This window comes from Terrapene carolina, unplaced genomic scaffold (assembly GCF_002925995.2).
Source record: "Terrapene carolina triunguis isolate 2854851 unplaced genomic scaffold, T_m_triunguis-2.0 Scaffold105, whole genome shotgun sequence".
Lineage (NCBI taxonomy): Eukaryota > Metazoa > Chordata > Testudines > Emydidae > Terrapene > Terrapene triunguis.
In genome coordinates, this window is record NW_020664456.1 from 2,026,472 (window position 1) to 2,050,411 (window position 23,940).

A 23,940-nucleotide genomic window follows, 5' to 3' on the forward strand; every position below is an offset into this window, starting at 1 on the left:
TCTACAGCCAGCACCGACCTACACGAGAGTGTCTGTGGCCCAGCTGCCTCTCAGGATATATGTCCAGCAGGTTTGCTCCACATTGGGGGTGGGACTTCACGATCTTCTCCAGCTCTGCCAGGAGAGAGCTTCAAAAGGGATCCTGCTCTGCCTCAAGAATTTGGGTTCAGTGTGTTTACACTGCTGTCTGACTGGTACAGCTCCTCGCCTCTCCCTCATTAATAGGGAGGGAGCCTCAGGGCCTTATGGCCTTCTTCCCCCCACTTTCCCGTTGATTGCTCTCTAGTGAACAGGCTTCTTCCACGCTCGCTGCAGGTTTATCAGCAGTGGCAGCTGGCCTGGTAGCGCTGTCCAGCTGCCCGTTCCAGGCAGCCTTTAACCATCACCTCTCAGCTGCTTCCCTAGTGTTTTTCTAATATGACACACTCAGGGCATGCTGTAGTTTTGGGCTTTTCTAGGCACGCTGTGCATTCCAGGATGTCCTTGGAGGAGAAGTCCCAGAGCACAGAACAGCAGAGTCCAACGCTAGATAAGAAGGGAAAGGGGCTGAGATTAGGTGCAAGGAATGGCAGAAAGTCTTGGCCAGTTCTTCTCTTCCCAAAAGCACTGCCAGGTGTGTGTTGACTACATTTGGTGGGAAGCATGGAGAACGGGGACTGGGCATCAGCACTGTTGGCATTTATTCATGGTGCTGTCAAGGACCCTGTAAAAATTCTGGGGCAAGTTGCTTCACCTCTCTGTACCACAGTCCCAGTTTACCCCTTCAAATACATATTAGACTTGAGGGTGCTTAATAAAGTAGGCTGGGATTTTCCAAGGAGGCTAAGGGGGTTAGGCACCCAGTTCCTCAAGTTGGGTGCCTAACTCTTGAAGGCTCCTTTGCGAGAGAGGAAGGATGGCTCAGTATTTGGGGGGGGAGGGGGAGAATTAATGGAGATATCCTATTTCCTAGAACTGGAAGGGACCCTGAAAGGTCATTGAGTCCAGCCCCCTGCCTTCACTAGCAGGACCAAGTACTGATTTTGCTCCAGATCCCTAAGTGTCCCCCTCAAGGATTGACCTCACAACCCTGGGTTGAGCAGGCCAATGCTCAAACCACTGAGCTATCCATCCCCTGCCCCCAAAGGGCAATAATATAGGGCTTGGGAGTCCTGGGTTGAAGCCCTGATTCTGCCACAGGCTTCCTGTGAGACCTTGGGCAAGTCACTTTGTTTCTTTGTACCTCAGTTTTCCACGTGTACAATGGGGGAATAGCACTGCCCTACGTCGCAGGGAGGTTATGTGGCTAAATGCATTAAAGACTGCAAGGCGCTCAGATGCTACAGTGACGTAACAGTCCCTAAAATGGACAGAAAATTGGAGACTTAACATGTGTGTGTGACAGGTTCTTTCTGTTAACAAGGGAAATTAGTCCAAACTCTCCCTTAAAAAGGAATGTAGGAAATAGGTGCCAACAATTAAATAAAAAACGCTGCCTCCCCCTCTGACTCGTAGGTTTGTGTTCGGTGGTAGCTGGAAGCTGAAAGCGCATGTTGGCTCCCAGCCCACTGCAGTTCATTCTGGTGCTGCTGGCAGGCAATATATTATGTAGTGTCAGCGCCCCCAACCTATGTAGTTGCTGTGTCACTTAATGCAGCGTAGGGTTTGTTTGCAGTGCGAGCCAATGTGTCATACAAGGGAGCACAATGAACCGGTTCAGTGGCAGGTCCCCAAACAATAGCTACGCTGCTGTTCAACTTCAGAGGCGGGCTTTTCAGCCCACTGATCTCCTGTTTCATTTGGAGGATATACCCTGTCCTCAATCCAAAGCATTAATCTCTGCATAGAGCAGAATGTGTATTGATATGCACGTATCTAGATGTGAATGGGAATGCTTGCGGATTTGAAAACACCAAGGGGATGCATTTAAAGGAGCCACCGGAAGTTGCCACTGTTTTCCAAATGAAATAGTCTCCAAGCTGTAGCATTTTCAGCTGCATGTGTAGGAGTTGTGCGAACCGTTGGAAATATCATTGACTCCGCTGCTAGGATCGCTGCATAAAAGATATAAAAAGACGCCTCGGTTTGAGAGTTTTGTGTGTTTGAAGGGGCGGGGGGAAAGTGTTGGAGATTAAAAATTGTGTATGTAAATACAGTCCATTGAATGCTCCAAGAGGCGGGGGAAGTGCATCGTTAGTGTTATCAGGCCGATGTTTGAAAGTGTGGGAATAGGCCAGTGTTGTTGCTAATTAATTTTCCAAAGCTTCAGCAGGTCTCATTTTACATTGTATGCCACTGCAGACATTTGTTGGGATTCTAATACTTCAACAGCAGCACTTCACGTGAAAGCAGGCGGCTGCGTGAAGTGTTGTCCATAATTGACTAGCTCCATGTCTTCACACAGCACAGAGACAATGTTCCATTATGTTATCCATTGACAGGATCATTGCAACGATTACTCTCCTTAAAGCGTCTGTCAACCTTGATTGATTTACCAGGGACAAAGAACTGAAAAGGTTTTGAAGTGCGGGTACAATTTTTGCCACCATTTAGCATATATAATGGATCTCCTTTGATGTCAAAAGCTCATATTCTATTAATAATGCAGAGGGCTTTTGAATGCAGGCTACTCGTATGGCGTTCCACACTAATAACCTAGTTGCTGTGAAATGGGATTCACTTTGGGAACGCAGTCATTTGTCTGGGTTTTACGCGTTCAGAATGAATCCCGGTTCAATGGGATTTTTTTCAATGCTCTGCATGATTGCAGCTGAGTCCAGAGTGGGCTACGGAAAGCAAATCCTTCCCTTCCAGCTGGGAATCTGGCAGCAAGCACACAGTGAGATGCAAACAAGCAGAGACAACAAGCCTAAGATGATGCGATCAAAGGCCTTGTTTGGTTTGTCTGGCAATCTCCCATTAATATACTGTAGGGCACATTTCATGCATGGCTGCTTTCTTCACCTATCCTTGCCAATAGGCCTTTTTATTTAAATGACAGCATATGAAGGAGAGTGGTGTAGAGATTAGAGCAGGGGATGAGAGTGTTGTGTTTGGCTCTGCTACCGACTCACTTGCATGACGTCAGGCACGTCCCCTAACTTCTCTCTGCCCTATCTGCTAAGTGGGAGATTAAAAAAAAAATGCATGCCTCATTGGAGTTCTGAGGATTAATTAGTCTACACAATAAATAATGTGTAAAGTGCTACAAATTCTTTGGAAACTAATGCCATTTTAAAGGTATCAGTAGGTATTTTAATTCCCAACTATGGCTGTCTTGAAATGTGGGAATATCTTCCATATTCTTAACAACTTCCAAAAAGAGCCTCCGCCAGGAGAAAATGAAAAGCCAGCGACTGTTTCTGTAGGTCTCACCAAAACCGCACTAGCTTGTGGTTGCAGATCCCACTTCCTGCATCGGCATTCACCTGGATGCTGCTGCATAAATAAGGAAACAGGCAGAGAAAAGCTATGAAGTTTTCCTCTGAGACCAATATGTAAAAGTCAGATTTACTTGGGCTGCGGTAGAGGAAATAAGCTCAGAATTGGTAGGAAAAGCTTTTATATTTTCAAGCATCTAGAAAGATATTTTTAAACAACAGCATAAATATATTATCTTCCAAAGTTATAATAGAAAGAGCTGACAGACTCCTTTGAAACGGCTGACGAATCCGGTTTTATGAGCAGCCGTTGACACCATCTCTGAACGCATTACACATTATCCATAGATAGGAATTGTTGCGCTATTTGGAGTGGTGTTCTTAGTTGGACATTTCTCATTCTGGAGAGTGGCTTAGTCATAACGGCCCACATACAAGCACTTGAGCATTTCAAGAACATGTTGGCCTTAGGGATGGCTAATTTTGACCTTTGTGACAGTATTAAAGGAGACCATCTGTTGTCTCTGTTTCAGTTAAAAGTAACAACCAGCGCCACTCTGTAATGGTTTTATTGTCTCCCATGGATTGCTTTTCTGGCTGTTAAATGAGAAAAAGATTTTGGTCAAAGATCAGTGTTCAGGTAGCAACACCGTGAATAGGTGACACCCCAAATCCTTTCTATTTCTTTGACGTCTCTCCCCTCCTTCGCTCACCTTGTTCCTCAGAGCAGAATGGCTACATTATTACTCCGATTTCTCATTATTTTTTACAGTAACAACTAGGAGCCCCCTTCTGCCCAGCACCGTACAAATACAGTGACGGACTGGCCCTGCCAAGAAGTCTTTACAATCTAAATAGAAAAGATAGACACAGAGTGGGAAGGGAGACAGCAGTGAAGTGACTTGCTCAGGGTCACACAGCAGATCAGAGGACAGAACCCATCTCTCCTGTGTTCTAGGTCCAGTGCCCGAGCCACTAGACCATACAGTCTTCCCCAGAGGCTGAGCTCGGTGTGGCATTCATATTTAGCACATAAACAATTAAGAATCAGTCCAGCCAGTCTTACAGCTGATCTGCCTGCTCTTTGGGCCTGATTAGCAATACTCTGGACTAATGCAGTGCCTTTTATCTCCATCATACAGGTGAGGCAACTGCGGGACAGAGAGGTTGAGGCCACCATTTTTAAAATTGGATGCCAGAAGTTAGGCAGCTAGGGATGGCAATATACTAGCCGTTCGCTGCCGGAGATCCCACTCCTTTGCTGTGCTCTTCCCCGGGAAGCGGATCTCTGAGCAACGAAGGGCAGGAGCATGATGTCCTGGGTCTTGAAGCCATGCCTGGGAGTGCCTAGACAGCTGCCACATCCTGGGCTCCACCCAATGACTACTGAAACCAGGTGGGCCGAGAAGCTACTTCGGGCTATAGCTCCAGCCAAGGCACCACCCACAGAAGCTGTGATTGGAGGATCGCTCGGCTCCGCCGATTGGTCCAGCTACACTATTTAAGCCAGGAGAAGGAACAGCACATTTGTCTGAGCAGCAGGGTGGTTTCCTGTTGTGACTGCATTGGGCCCTGCTTGTGTCTGCTTCCAACACCCAACCCTGTTCCTGGCTCCTGCCTTTGCCCCTGTTCCCACCATGCTCCTGCTCTCTGCTGGATCCTTGCCTCTCCTCCAGTCCTTACACATCACCTCCAATCCTCAGTGACCAGCCCTGGCTCCAACTCTGACTTCTGACCTTGACTCCGGCTTGATCCTTGGCTCTGGCATTTGTTATCTGACCTCAGCTATGACCCTCAGCTTCGATTCCAAGTTCTGACTCTGGCTTGCCCTCTGGTTCTGGTAACTGCCAGTTGACTTTGGTGCTGACCCTTGGCTTCATTCCCCAACCTGGATGCCTGCTCCACCCACTAAACATGACTCCTGCTCTGACCACTAAGCCAGATCACCTATGTCCTGGTCCATATCAGCAAGTTTTGGAACTTCAGGGTTGCCTAGAAGGGCCTTCCAGGGTCATCTGCAGGTGAAACCAGCAAGACTTGGTCTTCCAGTGGCTAGAAGGGCTGGGAGCAGATGCCAACCAATCAGGGCCCAGCAGACCAAATGAAAAGGGCTGGTTGCTTCTGTCAAAGAGCAGTACCTGGATGAAGCCTGGGGAGGGAAAAAGGGTGTTCCCTCTACCATAACCCAAGAAGGCAGGCCTGGTCAGGGCCTATTGCTGACCACACTTTGTGTTTAGGTCACTGAGAGACTTCTTGATTCACACTGTGGGAATGTAAGGCCCAGGTGGGCCAACCTGAGTTAGACATTGGTCTGTTTATTGAAAACCAGATGAGCTCACTTCACGAGACACCCCCCTGGGTTAGGCAAACTGGTGACACACTTAAATTAGCGAGCTGAATTTTAGCTCCTGTATTCCTGTTTACTTCACTGCTTCTCGAGTCTTCATTCACCCACTCCATCTGAGCTTCTCGTCCCTCAGCTGCTTCCTGATGTTGATAATAAAACTCTTTTCTTTCTCTCCTCCCCCACATCCATCCCTCTATCCTTCCTTACAGCCTTCCTTGATCTGCACCATTCAACAAGCCTTCTCTCATATGCTAGCGACAGCTGCTCCAGTCTGTCAATGCCATCGCATGCTGGACGCCCTGTTCTGTAATCTTGTGATCCACAGCACTCATCTCTGAAATCACTCTGCATTCTGGGGCACCACTGAGGGAAGTGCTGTGGACCAATGCCGGGGCTAATCCCAGGAGACAAGTGGTGGACCAAGCAAAGGATCAGAAGGGTAGTTGGTTTGGAGTTGGTCAGGGGCGGTTGGCACTGCAAATGGGATCGGGGGGTGGGAACAGGTGTGTGTGGTTGTCCAGCGCAGGGATACATCCCTTCTACATATCTTTCGGTCATTTAGACAAAACTCCCTTGTCACTGGACTACCAATGACTGCTGCGTTCAGGAAGGCTTTGTCAACATCATGCAAGACAAACAGATCTCCCCAGAAATCTCTCAAAACCAGAACACAATAGAAATGATTCGAATGCTCTGGTTGTTGTCTTATACCAGTAGCATTTCCAGGAAGACAAATATATCCATTATTTATTTGTTTCCCCTTTGGGATACATTTTTGTTCACTGCTCCTTGGACATGCTGCTCTATACTTTGAGGGGGAAGTGGGGATGTGTTTGTGGTGACCCAGGCAACAGTCTGTAAACTGCATGTTTCTGAGAGTGTATGTCTGAGTCTCCCAAGAATGCTGCCCTCTGGAGATTCTTGGCCAAATGAAACTGATCTGTCACATGATAGTGAATCAGTCCAGCCCCATGTTACCCAGAGGCTTATCTTTGAATTAATCTGTTCCACTAAGAGGAGGGGGGGGAAATAAACACCCACAAGCTATGCAGTTGTTGTTGTTTATTTTTCTTTCTGCTATTTTCTTATCATTTTGCTTGTAAATGCATTATTTTTAAAACCCCAGGGGAAGAAATCCTGTATATTTGAGGGCGAAACAGCTTTCCTGTTACTCTAAAATTGCGAGCACTTAGTCTGGTAAAGTAACAGTTACACAGATCGTCACCATTACTTTAATCAACCATCTGGGGCCGGATTGTGGCCTGGCGAGTGCCGCATCACAGGGCTGTTAGGTGTGGCTGGACAGCACCTTGTGCTACCACAGTACATAGACTTAATAAGAAGGAACTGGCTATCTGCAGCCTCGCCCGCACCATGGGAGGGGAAGTAGGCTCCATGGAGCTACTACTTTCCCATGCCTTTCCTGGCACAGAGGGGTGGGAAATGGGTGGAGCTTTGGCTCCCGCACCCCAAATCTGCCAGATACTGCCAGGTTCTGACCCAGCATAGTTTATTCCCTCCCTGGAGCAGGGGGGAACCCAGAAGGATCCTGAGATTCAGAGTCCTAGTCTCCCAGCTTAGCTTTCCAGTGCCCCTGCCTGAGAGCAGCTTGTGATCTCGCCATCCACGCCTTGGAATTAATTGTGGGCTTGCCATTTAATGATGGGTTTATCAGTTTCCCAACAGGTTATTCTATCTAGGTTGCTGCTTCTATGGTAGTTGTGCCTTCTTGTCTGTCTGGCTCTGTGGCGGTGTCCGAAACTTGTGTCATTTGTGTCAGTGTCCCGCCAGGATGCCCTCCCTCCTGCCTCCGATCTTCATACCTCTGTGTTAGGTATTGCTAACCTCAGGCAATTGCTACAGGATATTCTTGTGCATCTTTTGAGGCAGTGTCTCATTTTTTCATTGACAAGCAGGGGAAGTGAGGGCTGCACTATACTAAACAGTATTGATTATCAGCTCAAAAGAATACTACAAAATGCCAACTCTGGCTTCTTCAGCGGCAGGGTGCGTGTTGTGAAGCAGAGGTCGTCTCTACAAAGAGCAGCTAGTCTTTTCCTGATTATGGCTGGGAGGCATTTATAGAACATATGTACGTAACCAGCACCCGTCACAGGATGGGCTCGGCCTTTACGGCAGGCTGGGCTCAACTCCAACTGTGCCGACTTTTCTGCCTGCCCGGTGATGGGTTCGGTGTCAGCCAATGGATGAGTCAGGTGACCAGGCAGCACGTAATGGTAGCCCAGGATGGAAAGGAACCTGCTCAGTTGGAAGAGAGACCGACAGATGAGAGATCTGTAAGGAGGATTCTATAGGGCACGCAGAGTCAGACACGACCGGAGAAGGGGCTTCCAACTCCAGTTAGAGGAAGCCCTGGCTGGTGCTACCTGCAGTGAGGGACAGGAATAAAAGAGGGAATTAGGAGGCCCTGAGGAAGAGTTTGATTAGAAGACACGAGTCTGTAACAGATAATGCGAGGGGTGATGAAGGGAATTGACACTTGCATTGGTTTAGGTGGCCAGGCTGGGACTTCCAACAAGTGTGGGAGGGAGTCCCCCTTGTATTGGTCTGCATCAGCAGGCTACAGTGGACTAATAGCCCAGGAGGGGTGCCGTGGACTGCTGAGACCCATGAGGCTGCCCTTGATCGAACAAGAAGACCCAGCTTGAGGTTGCTGCAGGTCTGTTTTGTTTTGTTGAGCTGCATTGTTTTAATAACTAGATCCCAGAAGGGGTGCATGTTACACTTGCATGGGTGACTGGGACAGTTTTGGAAACCCCCAGGAGTGTGGAAATAGAGGCACTGGCAGAGTCCAGTGGTGGAGGAGGTCAGACCCTGTTACAGCAGCTTACAAGACAGAGACTGTCGCTGATGGAATTCTGGAGGACTGGAAAGAATTAGGAAGAGTGGCTGCCACCCTGCAAACACGGACTACTAGGCTTCGTGCTGCGCCAGGCTCCACCACCAGCTGCCTCCTGCGTTGTGTGCTATGCCCAGTGTGCTTCCAGACTGTGTATTAAATACAACTTACCAAGGGTCGTAGTGGAGTCTCCATCGCTTTCAATATTTACATCAAGATTGGGTGATTTTCGAAAAGATCTGCTCCAGGAATTACTTTGGGGGAAGTTCTGTGCCCTTCCTAGACAGGAAGTCAGGCTAGATGATCATAATGGTCCCTTCTGGCCTTAGAATTGATCAGTCTGTGAATCCACCCTCTATTTGCAAATATGCTTTATTTTGGCTTCCAGCTGCATTCACTTCCATGGAGGACAGCATTAGTTCCTTCAGCCACAGAGATTCTGGAGTCAGACTGTAACTTGGCTGTTTGTTGATGATGCATGAGACAGGAGCGCATAACAGCTCCCGCCTTCACAGCTCTGGGCTGCTGACCAGACAAAACAATCTGTTTTTGTCAGCAAACTTAAGCAGGCATGACTCAGAAGGCACTTAAGAGGGGAAAGGTTCTGATATCCCCTTGATGCATGGGTGTATCTCCCATTAATGCTAATAGGAGTTGTGCTGGCGTAAAAAGGGGATAATGGACCCCCTTAGGGAGAATATCGGTGTGTGCAGTAACAAAGTGCTTTTTTTAACCATCTTTTTTTCTGAGTAGAATCACACTTTAAATCCTCAGAGAGTGGCTCAGTGTGGGCTGTGTTTATGTCGGTCCTGCAATGTGATTGCAGTGCTGTATTGCGGGGTACTTCATGTTGAATAGTAGAAAGAAAGAAAAATGAGGCATCTCAGTAGAACTTGATAAAGCTTGTTACAGTTTGAGGATCTTTGGTTCTGAGGTTTGGGTTCAGGCCTATGCCAATCTCATTCTTAACAAACGGGTTCAGAGCAAATCAGAACCTTCCCATGAACCCTCTCTGACTGTGAACTTCAAGGCTTGAAATAAGTCAGACAATTTCTCTCATTCTCTTGTTGCTGCCCACCTTGGCATTTCCTGCTTCCAGCTGGGAACAGAAGTCCCCAAATATCGTGAGACATGCTATCTTCCCAGCCGTGGTCAGGAAGAACCAGAATCTTGTGGGGGAGGGCCCATTCTTATAGGCCAGGGTTGGCCAACCTGATCCTCAGAAGGAGCCAGAATTTACCAATGTACATTGCCAAAGAGCCACAGTAATACATCAGCAGCCCCCCATCAGCTCCCCCGCTCCCAGCGCCTCCCGCCCACCAGCAGCCCCGCTGATCAGCGCCTCCCCCTCCCTCCCCGCACCTCCCGATCAGCTGTTTCATGGTGTGCAGGAGGGGGAGGAGCAAGGGCACTGCAGGCTCAGGGGAGGGGGTGGGAAGGGGTGGAGTGGGGGCCAGGCCTGCGGCAGAGCCAGGGGTTGAGCAGTGAGCACACCCCGGCACATTGGAAAGTTGGCACCGGTAGCTCCAGCCCCGAAGTCGGTGCCTATACAAGGAGCTGCATATTAACTTCTGAAGAGCCGCATGTGGCTCCGGAGCCATAGGTTGGCCACCATTCATGCCTGGTTCTGCTGACCCAAAGGAGTTTGGAAAAGCTCCAAACTATGGCATGCTTATTCGAATTACACCTGACCTTTCAAATCTCCTGCACTTCAGCAATAGTTAGTTATTCTAAGAAATTAAATACATCTCCCTCTCTGCATCAGAAACGTCCTGAGACTGTGGGGGTGAGACATGCACATGAGTCTGAGTAATTGGAGTTCTGATCACAGTTTATCACATCTCTACTTCCAGCATCCTTCCCTTTTACTTGCCACCTTCTTCAAATCAGCCTCCCACTTCTGCTGCTATCTCCCTTTGTTTTAAGCAATCTCCTCTGTGTTTCAGAGGCCGGCTACATTTCGCTATAAAAGAAATAAAGCAAAAAGTCTGCCTCCTGGATTCCTTGGTTTCCATATCTCCAGACCTTTTCCGCACGGAGTCGATAGGCTATCATGGGAAACACTAAAACATATGCTTTCCAGTCGATTAAGAGAGTTAATGGAGCTGGCATGAGCAGATAGTTAAGTTGGCTTAGAAGTATGAAGCTTCCTCGTTGCTTTCGGAAAAGTAAGGAGATAACACTTTTGCTGGTAACATAGCTGCTTGATGGGCTACCGACTGCGAGACTGGCAGGGTCAGAGCAGCGGCTGCTGGGCACACCATGGAAGTAATTAGTTCAATCCATAAGGTGAAGAATAGCTGCCAGTTGCCCCCCTCTTAGAATACACTGCTGGGAGGGTAACAAAAGAATAACAATTTGTAATACCACTATTTACAATCGTCCTTGGCAAAGATGTCCAACTTCCCCAGGCTTCGGTAGAAAGATCCAGAGAGGGAGGGAGTTACTGATGATGGTGTAAAACTCTTCACCGAGATGGATTTGGCACACACTGGGGTTCAGTCCATTTCCCAATGGCAGCTCTGTTCTTCCTTTATGACAACTGTGTCATTCTTTTTTTTTCTTTGTCCTCTAACAACTATCTTCACCCCCCCCCCCATGCTAAGCATTCTGGGGCTATGAGCAGTGGGTTCAGAGAGGTGAACCCAGTTTAAGAAATCCGAGTATTCTTTTCACAGAGTTCATTTGTGGACAGCATTAATGGATCACCTCAGAGAGGTTCTAATTGAGTAATGATTACGCTTGACCATTGCTGGTGATCATGTGTAAAGATCACAGGACAATTTGTATGCATAATCCTGGTTTATCCCAGTAGGTAACACGTTTATTGCTCAACCACTGAGCAAGCAAACTACGAGCATCCTATATAGGGATTATTACCCTACAGGAGACATTGCAAAATATAACTTTCTTTCCAAAAGAAACATGAGATGGGATAAACTGGCATATCTTTGATAATTCCCTGTAATGCCAAAGCATAACAAAGAGCATTAAGGGCAGCAATTTATCTTTAACTCTGAATTCCTTTTTATGGGTCTCCATCCAACCCATCAGGACAAATGGTCAAAACGGATTCTGTGTGTGTGTGTGTGTGAGGGTATGTGTGCTGCCAATGTTGCATATGTGATCTGTGCACGAATTCGCCTACATGTGCAAATGACAGAATTTACACTCATTAAACTATTTGTGTATTCAAATCAATTTTTTTTATTTGGAAAAGATCTTCTTTGCATGCACAAGTGATAACGTGCAGTATTTGGGTGCGGACATTGCAAACTAGGTCGAAGATAATTTGGAACATGTGGCCGTTCAGGTTACTTTGACAAGAGTTTTTGTGGTGGGTTTATTATCCTCCATCTAACCCTGTCTATGTGTGCACCCATGCTGTGGAATATTACGGACGTTCTGTATATCCTATATACCAAAATCTAATTTCAGAAGAAAATGGGAATTATATTTTGACTAGCTCTGCTATATTGAAAGTTGATCTTTCAGGCCCTATCAACATTGCGTTCAGGACTGTGCTAGCTGCAACCAGGTTTCAAGTTGGTTGATGACAGCATGGTTTCCTTCTTACTTCATCTGTTTCCTGTCTATATTCAGTGTTCCTTCGCTCTCTTTGTGTTGGATTGGCAGCTTGTAGTCCAGCCGGAGTAAGGCGCACTGTGAAACTGCACTGTCTCGGGAGCAGGGCCTCAGAGAGTCACAGTTTGGTCCCCACTGCTCCCTTCATCCGTGGGGGAAGTAAGCTGTGCCAGCCCTTTATTAGTCTAGCTCCCCTTTCATGCTTTTTCAGCTGTTCTGGCCAGTCACTGGGGGAACAGACCCTAGGCTCCATCCACTTCCTGCCCACCTGTGCAGGAGTGGAAGTAGCAGCCTAGCACTGGGATCGAAGCGGGTAGCCCATCCAGGGGGAGTAAACGTGCTCCTTACACTCTTCCCAGTGCAGGCATGCAGCCAGGCTTATTTGAACTGCTGGTACTTTCTTTTCCGTAGTGGAATGCTAGCAGATCCTCATAATCTTAAAACCACTGGCTTGACCCCACTCTTATCCCTGGCCTGCAATGGCCACAGCCTCAAAAACCCTTAAGGATGCAGAGATCCCCAGTGATGCACAGCTCGGAGGCACACAGGAGGTACTGACATCTCCCATAGTAATCCCCGCGGAGCAGGGCCGCACCAGGTCTGGTACAGGCAAACTCAAGAGGGGTGGAATGGGCAAGGTTGACTTTGTGATCATGACGCTTGCCATTCTGTTTTGCTGTATCCTGGCTTCCCACCTGCTTCGTTATTTTAACGGCCTGGATTCTTGTTTGGCTTCTCCTAGCCCTCTGGATAGACATTAGCTCAAGAAGTTCTTCTATTACATGGACCGTTTGGGAGGCAGGAAGCTTAGTTGCTCTGCAAGCTTTAGTATACCTATGTGTGTGTTAATAATGAATTCCTGTTGATTTTATACAAATCTTCCCATTCCAGAACTTCAAAGTCCCTTGTGTTTTTCTTTTTCCCGATTCTGTCCTTTCTTGTTGCTGTTGACACTCTTATGTGGTTCAGACTTGGAGAAATAAATATTTGTTTAGCTACTTTCCTGCTGTGCGTGCTCACTGCATTTGCTTAATGATGACTTTGCAATGCAAGGGATTCAGGATAATAGAGTCTCCCAGGGAAACAAGAGACTAGTTCGCCACTGACATTACCTGCATTGCCTGAGCCTGTATCCCACCTCATCCCACCAAAAATACATTTGATCTCTTTATTGAATCCACGTGCAACCGCATGCCCCTTTTTCTGGCATGCCCAGATTGCCTACATGGTAGAATTTTCATTTCTGCAGGTTAGTTCATTCTGTACCATTTCTTCAGCGTCCCAGCCAAATGCCCTGTATTTTCACACTTCCCTTCTACTTGTCCTGACTTGATCAGTGAGGACTCTGCTGTACAAATCTGAGGGCTAAAACCCCTCCACTGCTGTACATGGGGTTTCTTTGTTCTAGTTTGTCTCCAAATGTAAACCTTTTTGTTCTGTCCAACTCATCCTGGTGCAGGAGCCTCCTCCTCCCCTCACCCCCCCCCCAAAAAGCAGTTCTAAAACACGCCCAGTCAAATCATGCAATCAGGGCATCTAATCAGTCTGCCTGTGTTCCCGTAGAGCCCCATTTTAAAAAATCTTGGCCTTACATTAAGATCCTTAGTCCATGAATGGCCTCATTTTTCAAATGTGCTGAGCTCCCAGAAGTATGGCTTCTCGAAAAAAAAACATTTCATTCAAAAATTTGAAATTTCTCAGTCATTTCAACCCTCGTTTTGCAGGATTTCAAATGGAACTTTTTTTACTTCGATATTTTTACAAAATCTGAACAAATTGAAATTTTGAAAATTTCATTTTCCCCATATTTCCTCTCTTCCCTCCCACTTTTTTTGCCACTGAATGTAATAAAGTGAATAATGTCCAGAGTTTGGGTTGGTTTTTTTCTTCACTATTTCCTTTCTCTATTCTTTTTCTGTTCTCCACTCCGTAACTTTTTAAAATTCTTCCATCTTTGGAGAAGTTTTGTTTCATTTACAAGTTTCCCTTCAAAAAACCATTTTGGCAGGTAGTTTCAGTCAAAAACTTTTGACCGGCTCTACACAGTAGCATCTATTGACTTTACTGGTAGGCCCTGGAAAGTGCCACATTTTTGACAATAGGGCCACTTATTTAAAAGATTTAGGTGCTTAAATTTAGACACAATTTTGAACACTTTTGCTTAACTGTGACCATACTTTGGTTTGAACTTGAACTTTGTTGTTTAGTATGTTCCTATGCATTGCCTCAGAGCGATAAGAGGATGGGATTGGTAAATCCAGCCTTCATATTAGTATATGGGGAAACCTGTCATTGGTTTCTAAAGGGCCCAAACTATTCATAGACATTATCACAGGTGGCTGCATCCTACAGTGTGGTTAATATGGTGTAATTCCCATTGGAAATGAGATTTTACTGGCTGATAGCATAGGTGGTCAGCAGATGACTGTCAGCATGGGTCTTACTTTATCCCACAATTTATTGGTATTCCCTTGATTCCATGGCACTACGCATTCATGTATAATTTTACCTATTCGTATATATACCTGTAATTTTTTTGTGGTTATTTATTTGCCATAGGGAAACCAGCTCAAATGCTGCATCTAGTTATTGGTGAGGTTATGTTTGTTGCCCTATTTCCAAGATGAGGCACGAGAAGAAGATTAAGTAACTAGCTCCAGGTTACGGAGGGAGCTAGTGACTCAGAAAAGATTAGAATCCAGGGAGCTCTTGGAGCCTAATTCTTTACTTTAACCATTAGGCGTCACAACCTCTTCATGCTTCTTTCTCGTGTTGGCCAAAATGAGAGCTATATGGTAACTCATCACTGAAATGTTTGGGACTTCTTTCTGTGATCAACATCCGAGAGAATTGTTTGTAGCAAAAAGGATCAGGGAATGTTCTTGTGTTCTCTCTTAATGGGAAGCACAATCCACTAAGAGCAGTCCACTAAGGTTCAGTAGCTAACACTGCATTTAGTGTGCTCTTCTTCCTCTTCATGTTTCTAATTAACCGATGAAACAAACCTGGAGTGATTCACCTCCGAATGCCAGAAGGTCTTGGGCTCCGTAGCTCTGAGGAAGTCAGAATGCTTTCCTTTTTTGAGAGGGTCTTGACTTTTTACTCCATGTCAATTTCATGATTAATTTCAACTTCAGTCCTTATTAACTCCACTTTCCTTTCTATTTCCCTCACCCCCCATAGATATTCAGTGCATATTTAAGTCTTGCATCACCTACCGTGAAAGCACCTAGAATACGTTAAGCGGGATATATTTTGTGCATCCTTTACCACAAAACAAAGAAACAAAAGTGATATCAGTGCAAAGATTACAAGAAGTCCCATTCAGAAGCTTCTAAATGTAATACTAATAAGAAACTGGATTCCATTTTATTCCAATTAGCCTATAAATCCTACTTTTATAACACGCTAGACTTTAAAACATGCAGAATCCTAACAAAGCAGAAGACATTTATTTTGTTTATATAATCCTGTATACCCTATTGATCAAAAATTGCTGTGCGTTTGAATATTAGTGTTATCTTCTCAGTTTTAGGTGCAGGAAATGAAACAACTCGAGCAGCTAGATTATTTTTTAATAAATAAATAAATAAAATTCTCATTTTCTCTGTTTTCAGTAACAGTCAGGCTCGACACCTGTTGTGATGTTGGGTAACAAACATGGTAAAAAGGGACTGGCTGGCTCCAGGAATTAATAATGGACGTGGCAGCCTGAATTCTCAGTTACATTAAGGGCCTTTTATACTGCCCTGGCTATGTAAAAGGGCCTCAAAGTGGGTGGAAATGTAAGGTCCCTTGAACCTACTAGAGCAAAGCAGAATAAGACCTAGTAAGTCTTTTGCTCTTGAGTCACTGGCTCATGTTCAGCCCAGATTGGTACTGCCTAATGGTTATCACCATTGGATAGTGGCCTGTATGAAAGGAACTGCTATTTTGGGCCTAATCCCTATAGGAGAAGAGTGCACATTGCAAAATACATCACCACACTGGAAGTAGTGCCCTAGACCCCAAGAGTTGAACAGGAATGGAGACTGAGCTTGCCTTTAAACCCTAGATGGTGTCTTATCAAAGTAGGGTTTGACTTTGAAGTTCATTGGTTGGCCACCTTACCAAAAAATACTATTGTATTCTTCAGCAGTCGTACAATCTGCTGTGTTTTACACTGTTACTTGCGCTTTAGAACAGTGCAGGATTATTATTTTTTTAAATAAGTAGTTAGCCAAAGCTAGTTAAACTTTGAGTTAGTGAAGGGCAAATGTTTTTGGTCTAATTTCAGACCCACTCAAACATCTTACGTTAGAAAGTTTGACTGGAACTCAAATGTTATTGGGTTTACATTTTGCTTAGGAGAGTCTGTGGAAAGAAGGGGCAGACAGGGGAAGATAGAGATGATAACTTACAATATATACTCTATAAAGCCCAGACATCTGTTCCAGCTTAGCTTTTCGGGGGAAAATTGGGTGGGTTCTGCTTTGCCTATTATAGAGCTTGGGCTTCCTTTTATGATTTCAGAATGGTATCCTTGGCAGGGGTAAAAGATTTAAATTACACCATAAAAAGACTTGTGAACTCAAGCTAGTTAGGTAATTCACAGTGTGAACAGAATCTTAAGCTCCATGTGCCTGATTCTCATTTACACTAAGGTGTCTTTATACCATTCTGGCACTGTAACCTGTGGAACTCATTGCTAGTGGATGTTGTGAAGGCCAAAACTACAACAGGGTTCAAAAAAGAACTAGATAAGTTCATGGAGGATAAGTCCATCAGTGGCTATTAGCCAAGATGGACAAGGATGCAACCTCATATTCTGGGTGTCCCTAGCCTCTGATTGCCAGAAGCTAGGAGTGGGTGACGAGGGATGGATCACTCAAAGATGGCCTGTTCTGTTCATTCCCTCTGAAGTACCTGGCATTGCCAATGCTGGAAGACAGGATACTGGACTAGATGGGCTACTGGTCTGACTCATTATGCCCATTCTTATGTTCGTATGTTAAAGGGACCTTGAAGTGGGTTAGTATATAAATGAGAATCAGGACACATGAGCTTTGCCAATCCTATTTCACACCTTTCTATACAATCGCCTTCCCAAGCCGTACACATTCATGCCCATGATCTCTCCTGATTAGTCCTTGTGTCTTTCTCCCACGCAGTCTAGCACGTCCTTCAACCGTGATGCTGTGAAGGCAGGGACAGGACGACGCTTCCTCGGCGGCTTATTGGACCATTCTTCTTATTGCTATACTCTGGAAGTCTCATTCTACAGCTACATCCTTGGAGGAACTACTTCTACTGTCCCCTATACAGAAGAAGCCTGTATCCTTTACAAATCCATCCTTCTTTCTGAGTGCTTTGAGGGCACCTGAACTGGACATCTAAGGTAAACCCTACTCTAAAGTTAATAGTTTGCTGAGTTGCAAATACATAACTGGAAATATGTGTTTGTTCCTTATGCTTTAATCTCCTTAATATTGATGCTCCACACTATATAAATACAAGAAGGGAAAGGCCTATTAGAGCAAATAGTCCTTTCCACTGCCGGTAAAAGATTGTTCCCCACACTATGTACCTTCCATTTCTTTGTTTCAGTTTACTCCTTATTTTGCTGTTAGCCCTTTACTTGTATGATTGTCTTAATACTCAGAGCAATAGACACCTTTAGCAGTGAGTCATAGCTTCTTCTATGCCAGATGGAGGTGACCTACCTGTCCCCAGTCTATAGCAAAAAGACCGTAAAAGCTCTATTAGGTCCCAGTGCTGCCTCTGGATCGGATCTTTACTAGAAGTGGTCAACAATGGGGGGAAGGGGGGGAAATCATTTAAAAATTTGAAGGTCTTTCTGTTTTCTGGGGTTTGAAATGGAACCATTTTTCATTCTTGCAAAATTATTTGCAAAATATGTTTATGAAAAACATTCAGTTTTTGAAGTTTTCCATTTTCATTTCCCCACACTCCCTCTTCTTTCATCGCCTGGAAAAATTATATATTTCTTGCCCTGTGTAGCTTTGCAAATTTTATGGATGAGAAAATCATTTCTCCCTGGTGAAAGCAAAAAGTGGGTGGTCATGAGGGCTCGGATCTGCCCAAGTGATGCAGCAAATTGATCTTTACTTTTGCCCTTCAGCCCTTCCTTTGTCCATTAAGGTAAACAGCTTCCAAGGAATAGTTCTCTATTCCCCAAACCCAACTGCAGACCTGAGCAGCCTAGCATAACACTTAAGAAATGCAGCACTGAAGAGAGGAATTGTCACACGGTTAGATTCTGTTTTAATAACTTGTCTTATTATCTCAGCTCTCTGGCCTTTTAGAAACATGTGTGTTAGCTTCACCTTTAATTTCCCTCCTCACTCGGCACTCAGTGTGTTGACAACTGCTTATTTACTCTCCCTTTAAAAGTCCTATTTATCAAGAACAATCTTAGTGGAGAGAGAGAAGCAGGCTGTCCCTATACAAATGAGATCCTGCTTCTCTTGAATATGCATTCCCTTGGTGATTTACATGTCACGCTTGCTCGGTTTGCTGTTCAAAGCAGCCCTTTATTTTATTTCAGGTATGTGGACTCTTTTTTTTTTTAATCTATGCGGCATCAACTTGTCGTATGCAGATGGAGCTGTATTGCTCTGGTTTCATACATCATTGCCATCAGCAGCCAGTGAGCAGAAAACAAGTTCCAGATCACAATTATTATCGTTGGTGATGATGTATGGAAAGCTTAGGTGGCAGCTTGATTTTCATAAAACCAGGGCTGACCCCTAAGCTAAACGTAGCACAGACTGGGTTTGACTCGCTAACTGCCACAGCATAAGCTAGAAGAGATAGCTCAGTGGTTTGAACATTGGCCTGTTAAGCCCAAGGTTGTGAGTTCAATCCTCGAGGGGGTCATTTAGGGACTGGGGGCAAAAATCTGTCTGGGGATTGGTCCTGCTTTGAGCAGGGGGTTGGACTAGATGACCTCCTGAGGTCCCTTCCAAGCCTGATATTCTATGATTCTGTGGTGAGGGGGTTACAGGCTCAGTGTCTACCAAATGAGTTTGATATTTCCTTTCCTCCTGAGGGTCTCTTTAAAGGCTGCAGTTTGTGATTGTTCTTCCTCATCAACTCCATATCCCAATTAGAGGAGGAAATGGGGAGCTGCTTAAGGGAATCTGTTGAGCGGTTGTACTTAAACAACCCTGGGCCCCTCTGCTTGTCAACACATAAGCCCTAAACCCTGTGTGTGAGGGCGGATTTCTCCTTGTCGCCAAAGCACTGGTGACCAAAAGTAAATTAATAGTAACGGACCATCCAGATTAGGCCAAAACTGCTCTTTGAAGCAGCTTGCAAATCAGTAATTAGTTCAAGAGGTTGAGGGGTTTGTAATGGCTCTGAACCAAAGACACGATTAACCTCCGAGGAGATGAGTGCTTTTGTTATCTAGCTGCATCCAAGGAGAATGTCAAGCAAACAGACTAAGAAAATATAACAAGTCCCAACACTTTCAGGTGAGTTCAAGTGCTCAGCAAATCTGAAATGAACAGGATGTGACACAGTAACTGCCTTTAAAGACTTGTCTCTTGGGGTCTGATCCATTGAATCAGTGGTGTATTTTTTACTGAATAGGGGTCAGGGCCTTATTGGGCAGCAATATGTTGTAACTAGAATTCTGCAAAGCTTCCAATTTTGGCTTGACAAATACTTGGCTGAGGCTGTGCCTATGACTGTTGAACTCTGTAGCCATGAATAGAGACTGCAAGAGGCTGTCCCGTGTTTCAGTGTTCATAATTGGTCCCATATGAACTCAGGGATTTTGTCCTGCAAGTATTAATAATACAATTTCCTGGGACAAGATGGCTGAGGATCTCCAAATGCTCTGTTAACATGAATTCGACCTCATATTCCTATAAAGTAGCAGAGTATAATTAAATCCATTTTACAGATGGATAGACTGATCTAACTGAATTGAATCTGTTCTTTTCACGCGCTTGGCACAAAATGCTATACATTGGCTACACTGTTGCAACTTCAATGTACATGATAAATAAATTCACAATAGTGATGTACTGTATATCTACGTATCACACTCTTCTGTTATTGGATGAAAATATCTTTTTATGTCAATAATATGTCTCTTTACATCAGTTTCAGGGCATTGTCATTGACTCTATAGTCTATCTGAACTTCTGTCTGGCTGTACTAGGTATATGTTTACATTTTGCTGGTCACAGTAAGTCATGTACTTTGCTCAAAGTTCTATGATTACAAGGACATTTTCATAATTATCTAGATAGATGGACACCTCTTAGAGATGTGTGAACTTCAAACTAACTGGTATTACTTAAATTCTAATATCATTTAGCGTGGCCAATATCCTGAGGATTTTTTGTTTTGTTTTGTTTTGTTGTTGCTGTTTCGTTTTGCTTTGCTTTGCTTCTTTTTCTTTAAAAACACAAAAACAAAGAAATAATTCGTTTTAAAAGTTCATATAATGTTAAAAGTCACATTCTCTTCTCACTTAAACAGAGTTAAAATGCACTATTATGCTCACACTAAATAAATACCACCTTTACTAGGCACTAGGTTACTTCTGACTTACACTGGTGAAACCAAGCTCAGATTTTGGCCCTGAGGTTGCCTACTTGAAATAAAAAGGAAATACAAGATTAAACTTGTATTAAACTCTTAACTCAGCCACGTTAGATGTGCTATATGTTTTCAGGTGTACATTTTAGGACATCAACAATAACATATGAGACTTAAAATCTTGGTCCCTTATAACATTAGGAATAAACAATATTACAATGTGCACCAGGCCTGAATTATCATTGCAGCAGAAATGTTAACTTTTGCATTTCCTTAGTCTCACTCTACAGACAACATTGCACCAACATAGCTTCCTGCGTTTACTATTATATATTCATTATTTTCTTCCTTTAGAAATACATGTTTGGCTTGTAGGGTCTGCGTCTAACTGATATGTAGCTGGTTTACCAGAAACACCAGGGATATGTTCTGTAAGCTCGGCTCTGCAGCGTACCCTATGATAACATGTACTGTAGATAACAGTGAAAGGCCTGTGCTTGCAAGGCATAATAAGAGGATTGTAGGCTTGTGGGTTTATTGCCTGGAAATAAACAAGGTTTTCTCTGTGCACTTAAAACCCCTCTCACACATGCACCCGTTTGGTAGCAGCTGATTAAAAAAGCAGCACCAAGGGTCTGCTCAGCACCAGGTAAAAATGCTTTAAAAGGAGCTGATATGCTTCCATTAAACAAACACCACGTTTTATGAGGCATTTGTAGGGCTTATGACACAAGGCCCGTAAAAGGCTTTTTATGTGCTCACCAAAGGATCAGCAGATGAGCAGACTAGATAACGCTGTCCCTCTCCTTACTGGATCAGGAGGGATAACGAATTGCTGGCTCTCTGCTCATTAGCTCTGATAGCGCTCACAGAGCTCCTTGCCATTAGGAATGCAGCACGACCTGGCTCGGATCCAACATACATCTGAACTTTGACCCATGATTGGCTGGCAAGGGAGCAGCGACAGGTTCTCTGTCCCATGTTGACGATGTTCTAACCATTGTGGTCCTCTCTTGAAGCTCTGAACTGGATCTCTGACTGTAAAGTAGGCAGCCCGTAGGGGAGCAGTAAAGAAGAATAAAAGGAGAGCACAAAGGGGATACTCCCTTAAAAACTAAGGGCCCAATTCTGAAATGGGACTGTTTACATAAGCAAGGATTTGCAGGACCGGGCTTGATGATAGTCTTGTCATAATCAAAGCTGTCTGGCAGCCTCAGCCATAGGAGTCCTCATTTTATGGCAGCACCAGGGCCATCATATTGTGTATCACCCTGGTTATGTCACTTCTTATTTTACACCTTTACAGTTACTTCACTTCAGTAGGAGCTGGGTCTGCTCAATTCCTTACAATCAAACCCAGCTGAATAGAGCTTTGCTGGCTGGAATTTCTTCCAGATGGCGCAGTAGATAGGACACAGGCTTAGAAGTCGGATGACCTGAGTTTTAATCCTGACATTGATCTCTTGTATGACTTTGAATAAATCACTTCCTCTTTCTGCTTCAACTGTAAAATGAGATTAATGATACTTCCCTTCCGTTGAAAAATGCTCGGAGATCTGTAGGTGAAAAGCAATGTACAAGCATTAGATATTATTTCTAGTAAAGTCTTTTCGCTGTAGTATACAATTAAGGAATGAAATCTATGCTTTTTAACATGAGAGCTGAAAAGATTTACAAAGAAAAGTGGCTTAATATCTTTCATTTCACTAGGTAAGTCTCTAAAACTTGCACCCCTTAAAAAAATAAGTGAAGGCATAATTGCACATTATGCCAAATCTCCTAGATGATTTTGGACATGCAAGATGTAGTCACCCCATAGAAATCTGTGTGCGCATTTGTGTCTATGCATGCAAAATGAAAATTTAGATGAGTCCGTGTCATTTCATTTGGGCAATTGAAACTCATAACTAAGGAAATTTAGACTGACTGAAAATTGTTAGCATACAGCTGCAATTACTTGGCTCACCCATATTTAATAGCGAAAAGTTAGCAGAAGGAGTAACCAAAGAGGGCTCAGAAGCAAAGATCCCACAGGGAGAAATTGAGCCTCAGGAAAGGAATGTGGTCATTAGTGCCTGAGGAAGTATGAGTGTGCATACCGATTCCTCAGAAAGCGCTTGTAGGATCCCAGTTAATGGCTTGGAAGAGCCATCCTCCACCTGTACCAGGGAAAAAAAATCACATGTATAACCATTCAGACATGAGAAACTATAGCTATAAACGTAGACCATATATAATACACCATGCACTCAGGGCACATGTTGTAACACAGGACAGAGAAAGATTTCTGAGATACACTAATGATCCCCTAGAATGGGGAGCACAGGACTTTTGGTGCCATAAAGGGGTCTTGATGACCTGTTTGCCTCTACCGCCTCAGTGGGGTCCCTAGGAGAAGGCTTCACCAAGCCTAACAATAAGCTGGGGCACGGGGGGTGGGGGGGGGGCGAATTCCCAGACAGTCAGGGAAGCATTACCAGCCAGGAGCTAATTAGGGCGAGAGACGTAGCCGACCAGAAGCTGAGGCAGGGAACTCTGCACTATTTGGCTTGTATTTTTGAGATTACTGCATGGAAGGAAAGGCAGAGAGAGAGACTAGCCCAGCTGGTGTCTGTAAATCAGTCCCCGCCCGTTCCCCACAATAAGACCCAACCTGTACTTGCTGAGCCCGGCTTTCCCTCTCATCCGTCTGCTCTGGTCCTTGTTACATCCGCCTGTGGGAAGCTCCCTTCTGAGAGCTGAGGAGGAAGGGCAGTTGATGTCAGATTCCCACCATTGTTAAAGTCTAGCTCGTAAGACAACGGATGGGGCAAAAGCGCCTGTTGGCCAGCCTCTTTCCACAACCTAGCTCTTTCTCAGCACCTTTGCTTCAGACTCTGTCTCAGATCAACTAAGGTAAACCCCATTCACACCCCCACCCCCATCTGGTGGGAAACGGTGTCGAGTTTACAGCCATAATGTCAAATGCTCTTAATAGCACTGAAAGCATAGAGTTAAATCATAGAGTTGTAAAGTTACTTTATAGTGATAATGCTGTCAAGTATCAATTTCTCTGCCTCGGGGCACCATGGAAACTCAGTTAATGATATAAGAAGCTGACATTTTTCAGGGTTGCAGCTGTTGGCCGATACCCAGAAGGAATCTGCCTGTTTCTTCATATAGGGTGTATACAGGCAGACCTGCTCAAAGCAAATTAAAAACGAATAAAACTCTATTTAGTGAAGTGTAATACA

The 23,940-nt window shown here is 44.7% G+C and overlaps 1 protein-coding gene across 1 annotated transcript in view; it reads left to right on the forward strand.

The window, feature by feature from the left end:
• The window catches only part of LOC113406570 (cytosolic carboxypeptidase 6-like), a 1,366,737-nt gene that overhangs the window by 1,231,855 nt on the left and 110,942 nt on the right, over positions 1-23,940 (forward strand). The window contains exon 11 of the mRNA XM_029911596.1: positions 17,302-17,464. Coding sequence (XP_029767456.1) covers positions 17,302-17,464 — 163 coding nt within the window. The remainder of the gene's footprint in view (positions 1-17,301; positions 17,465-23,940) is intronic.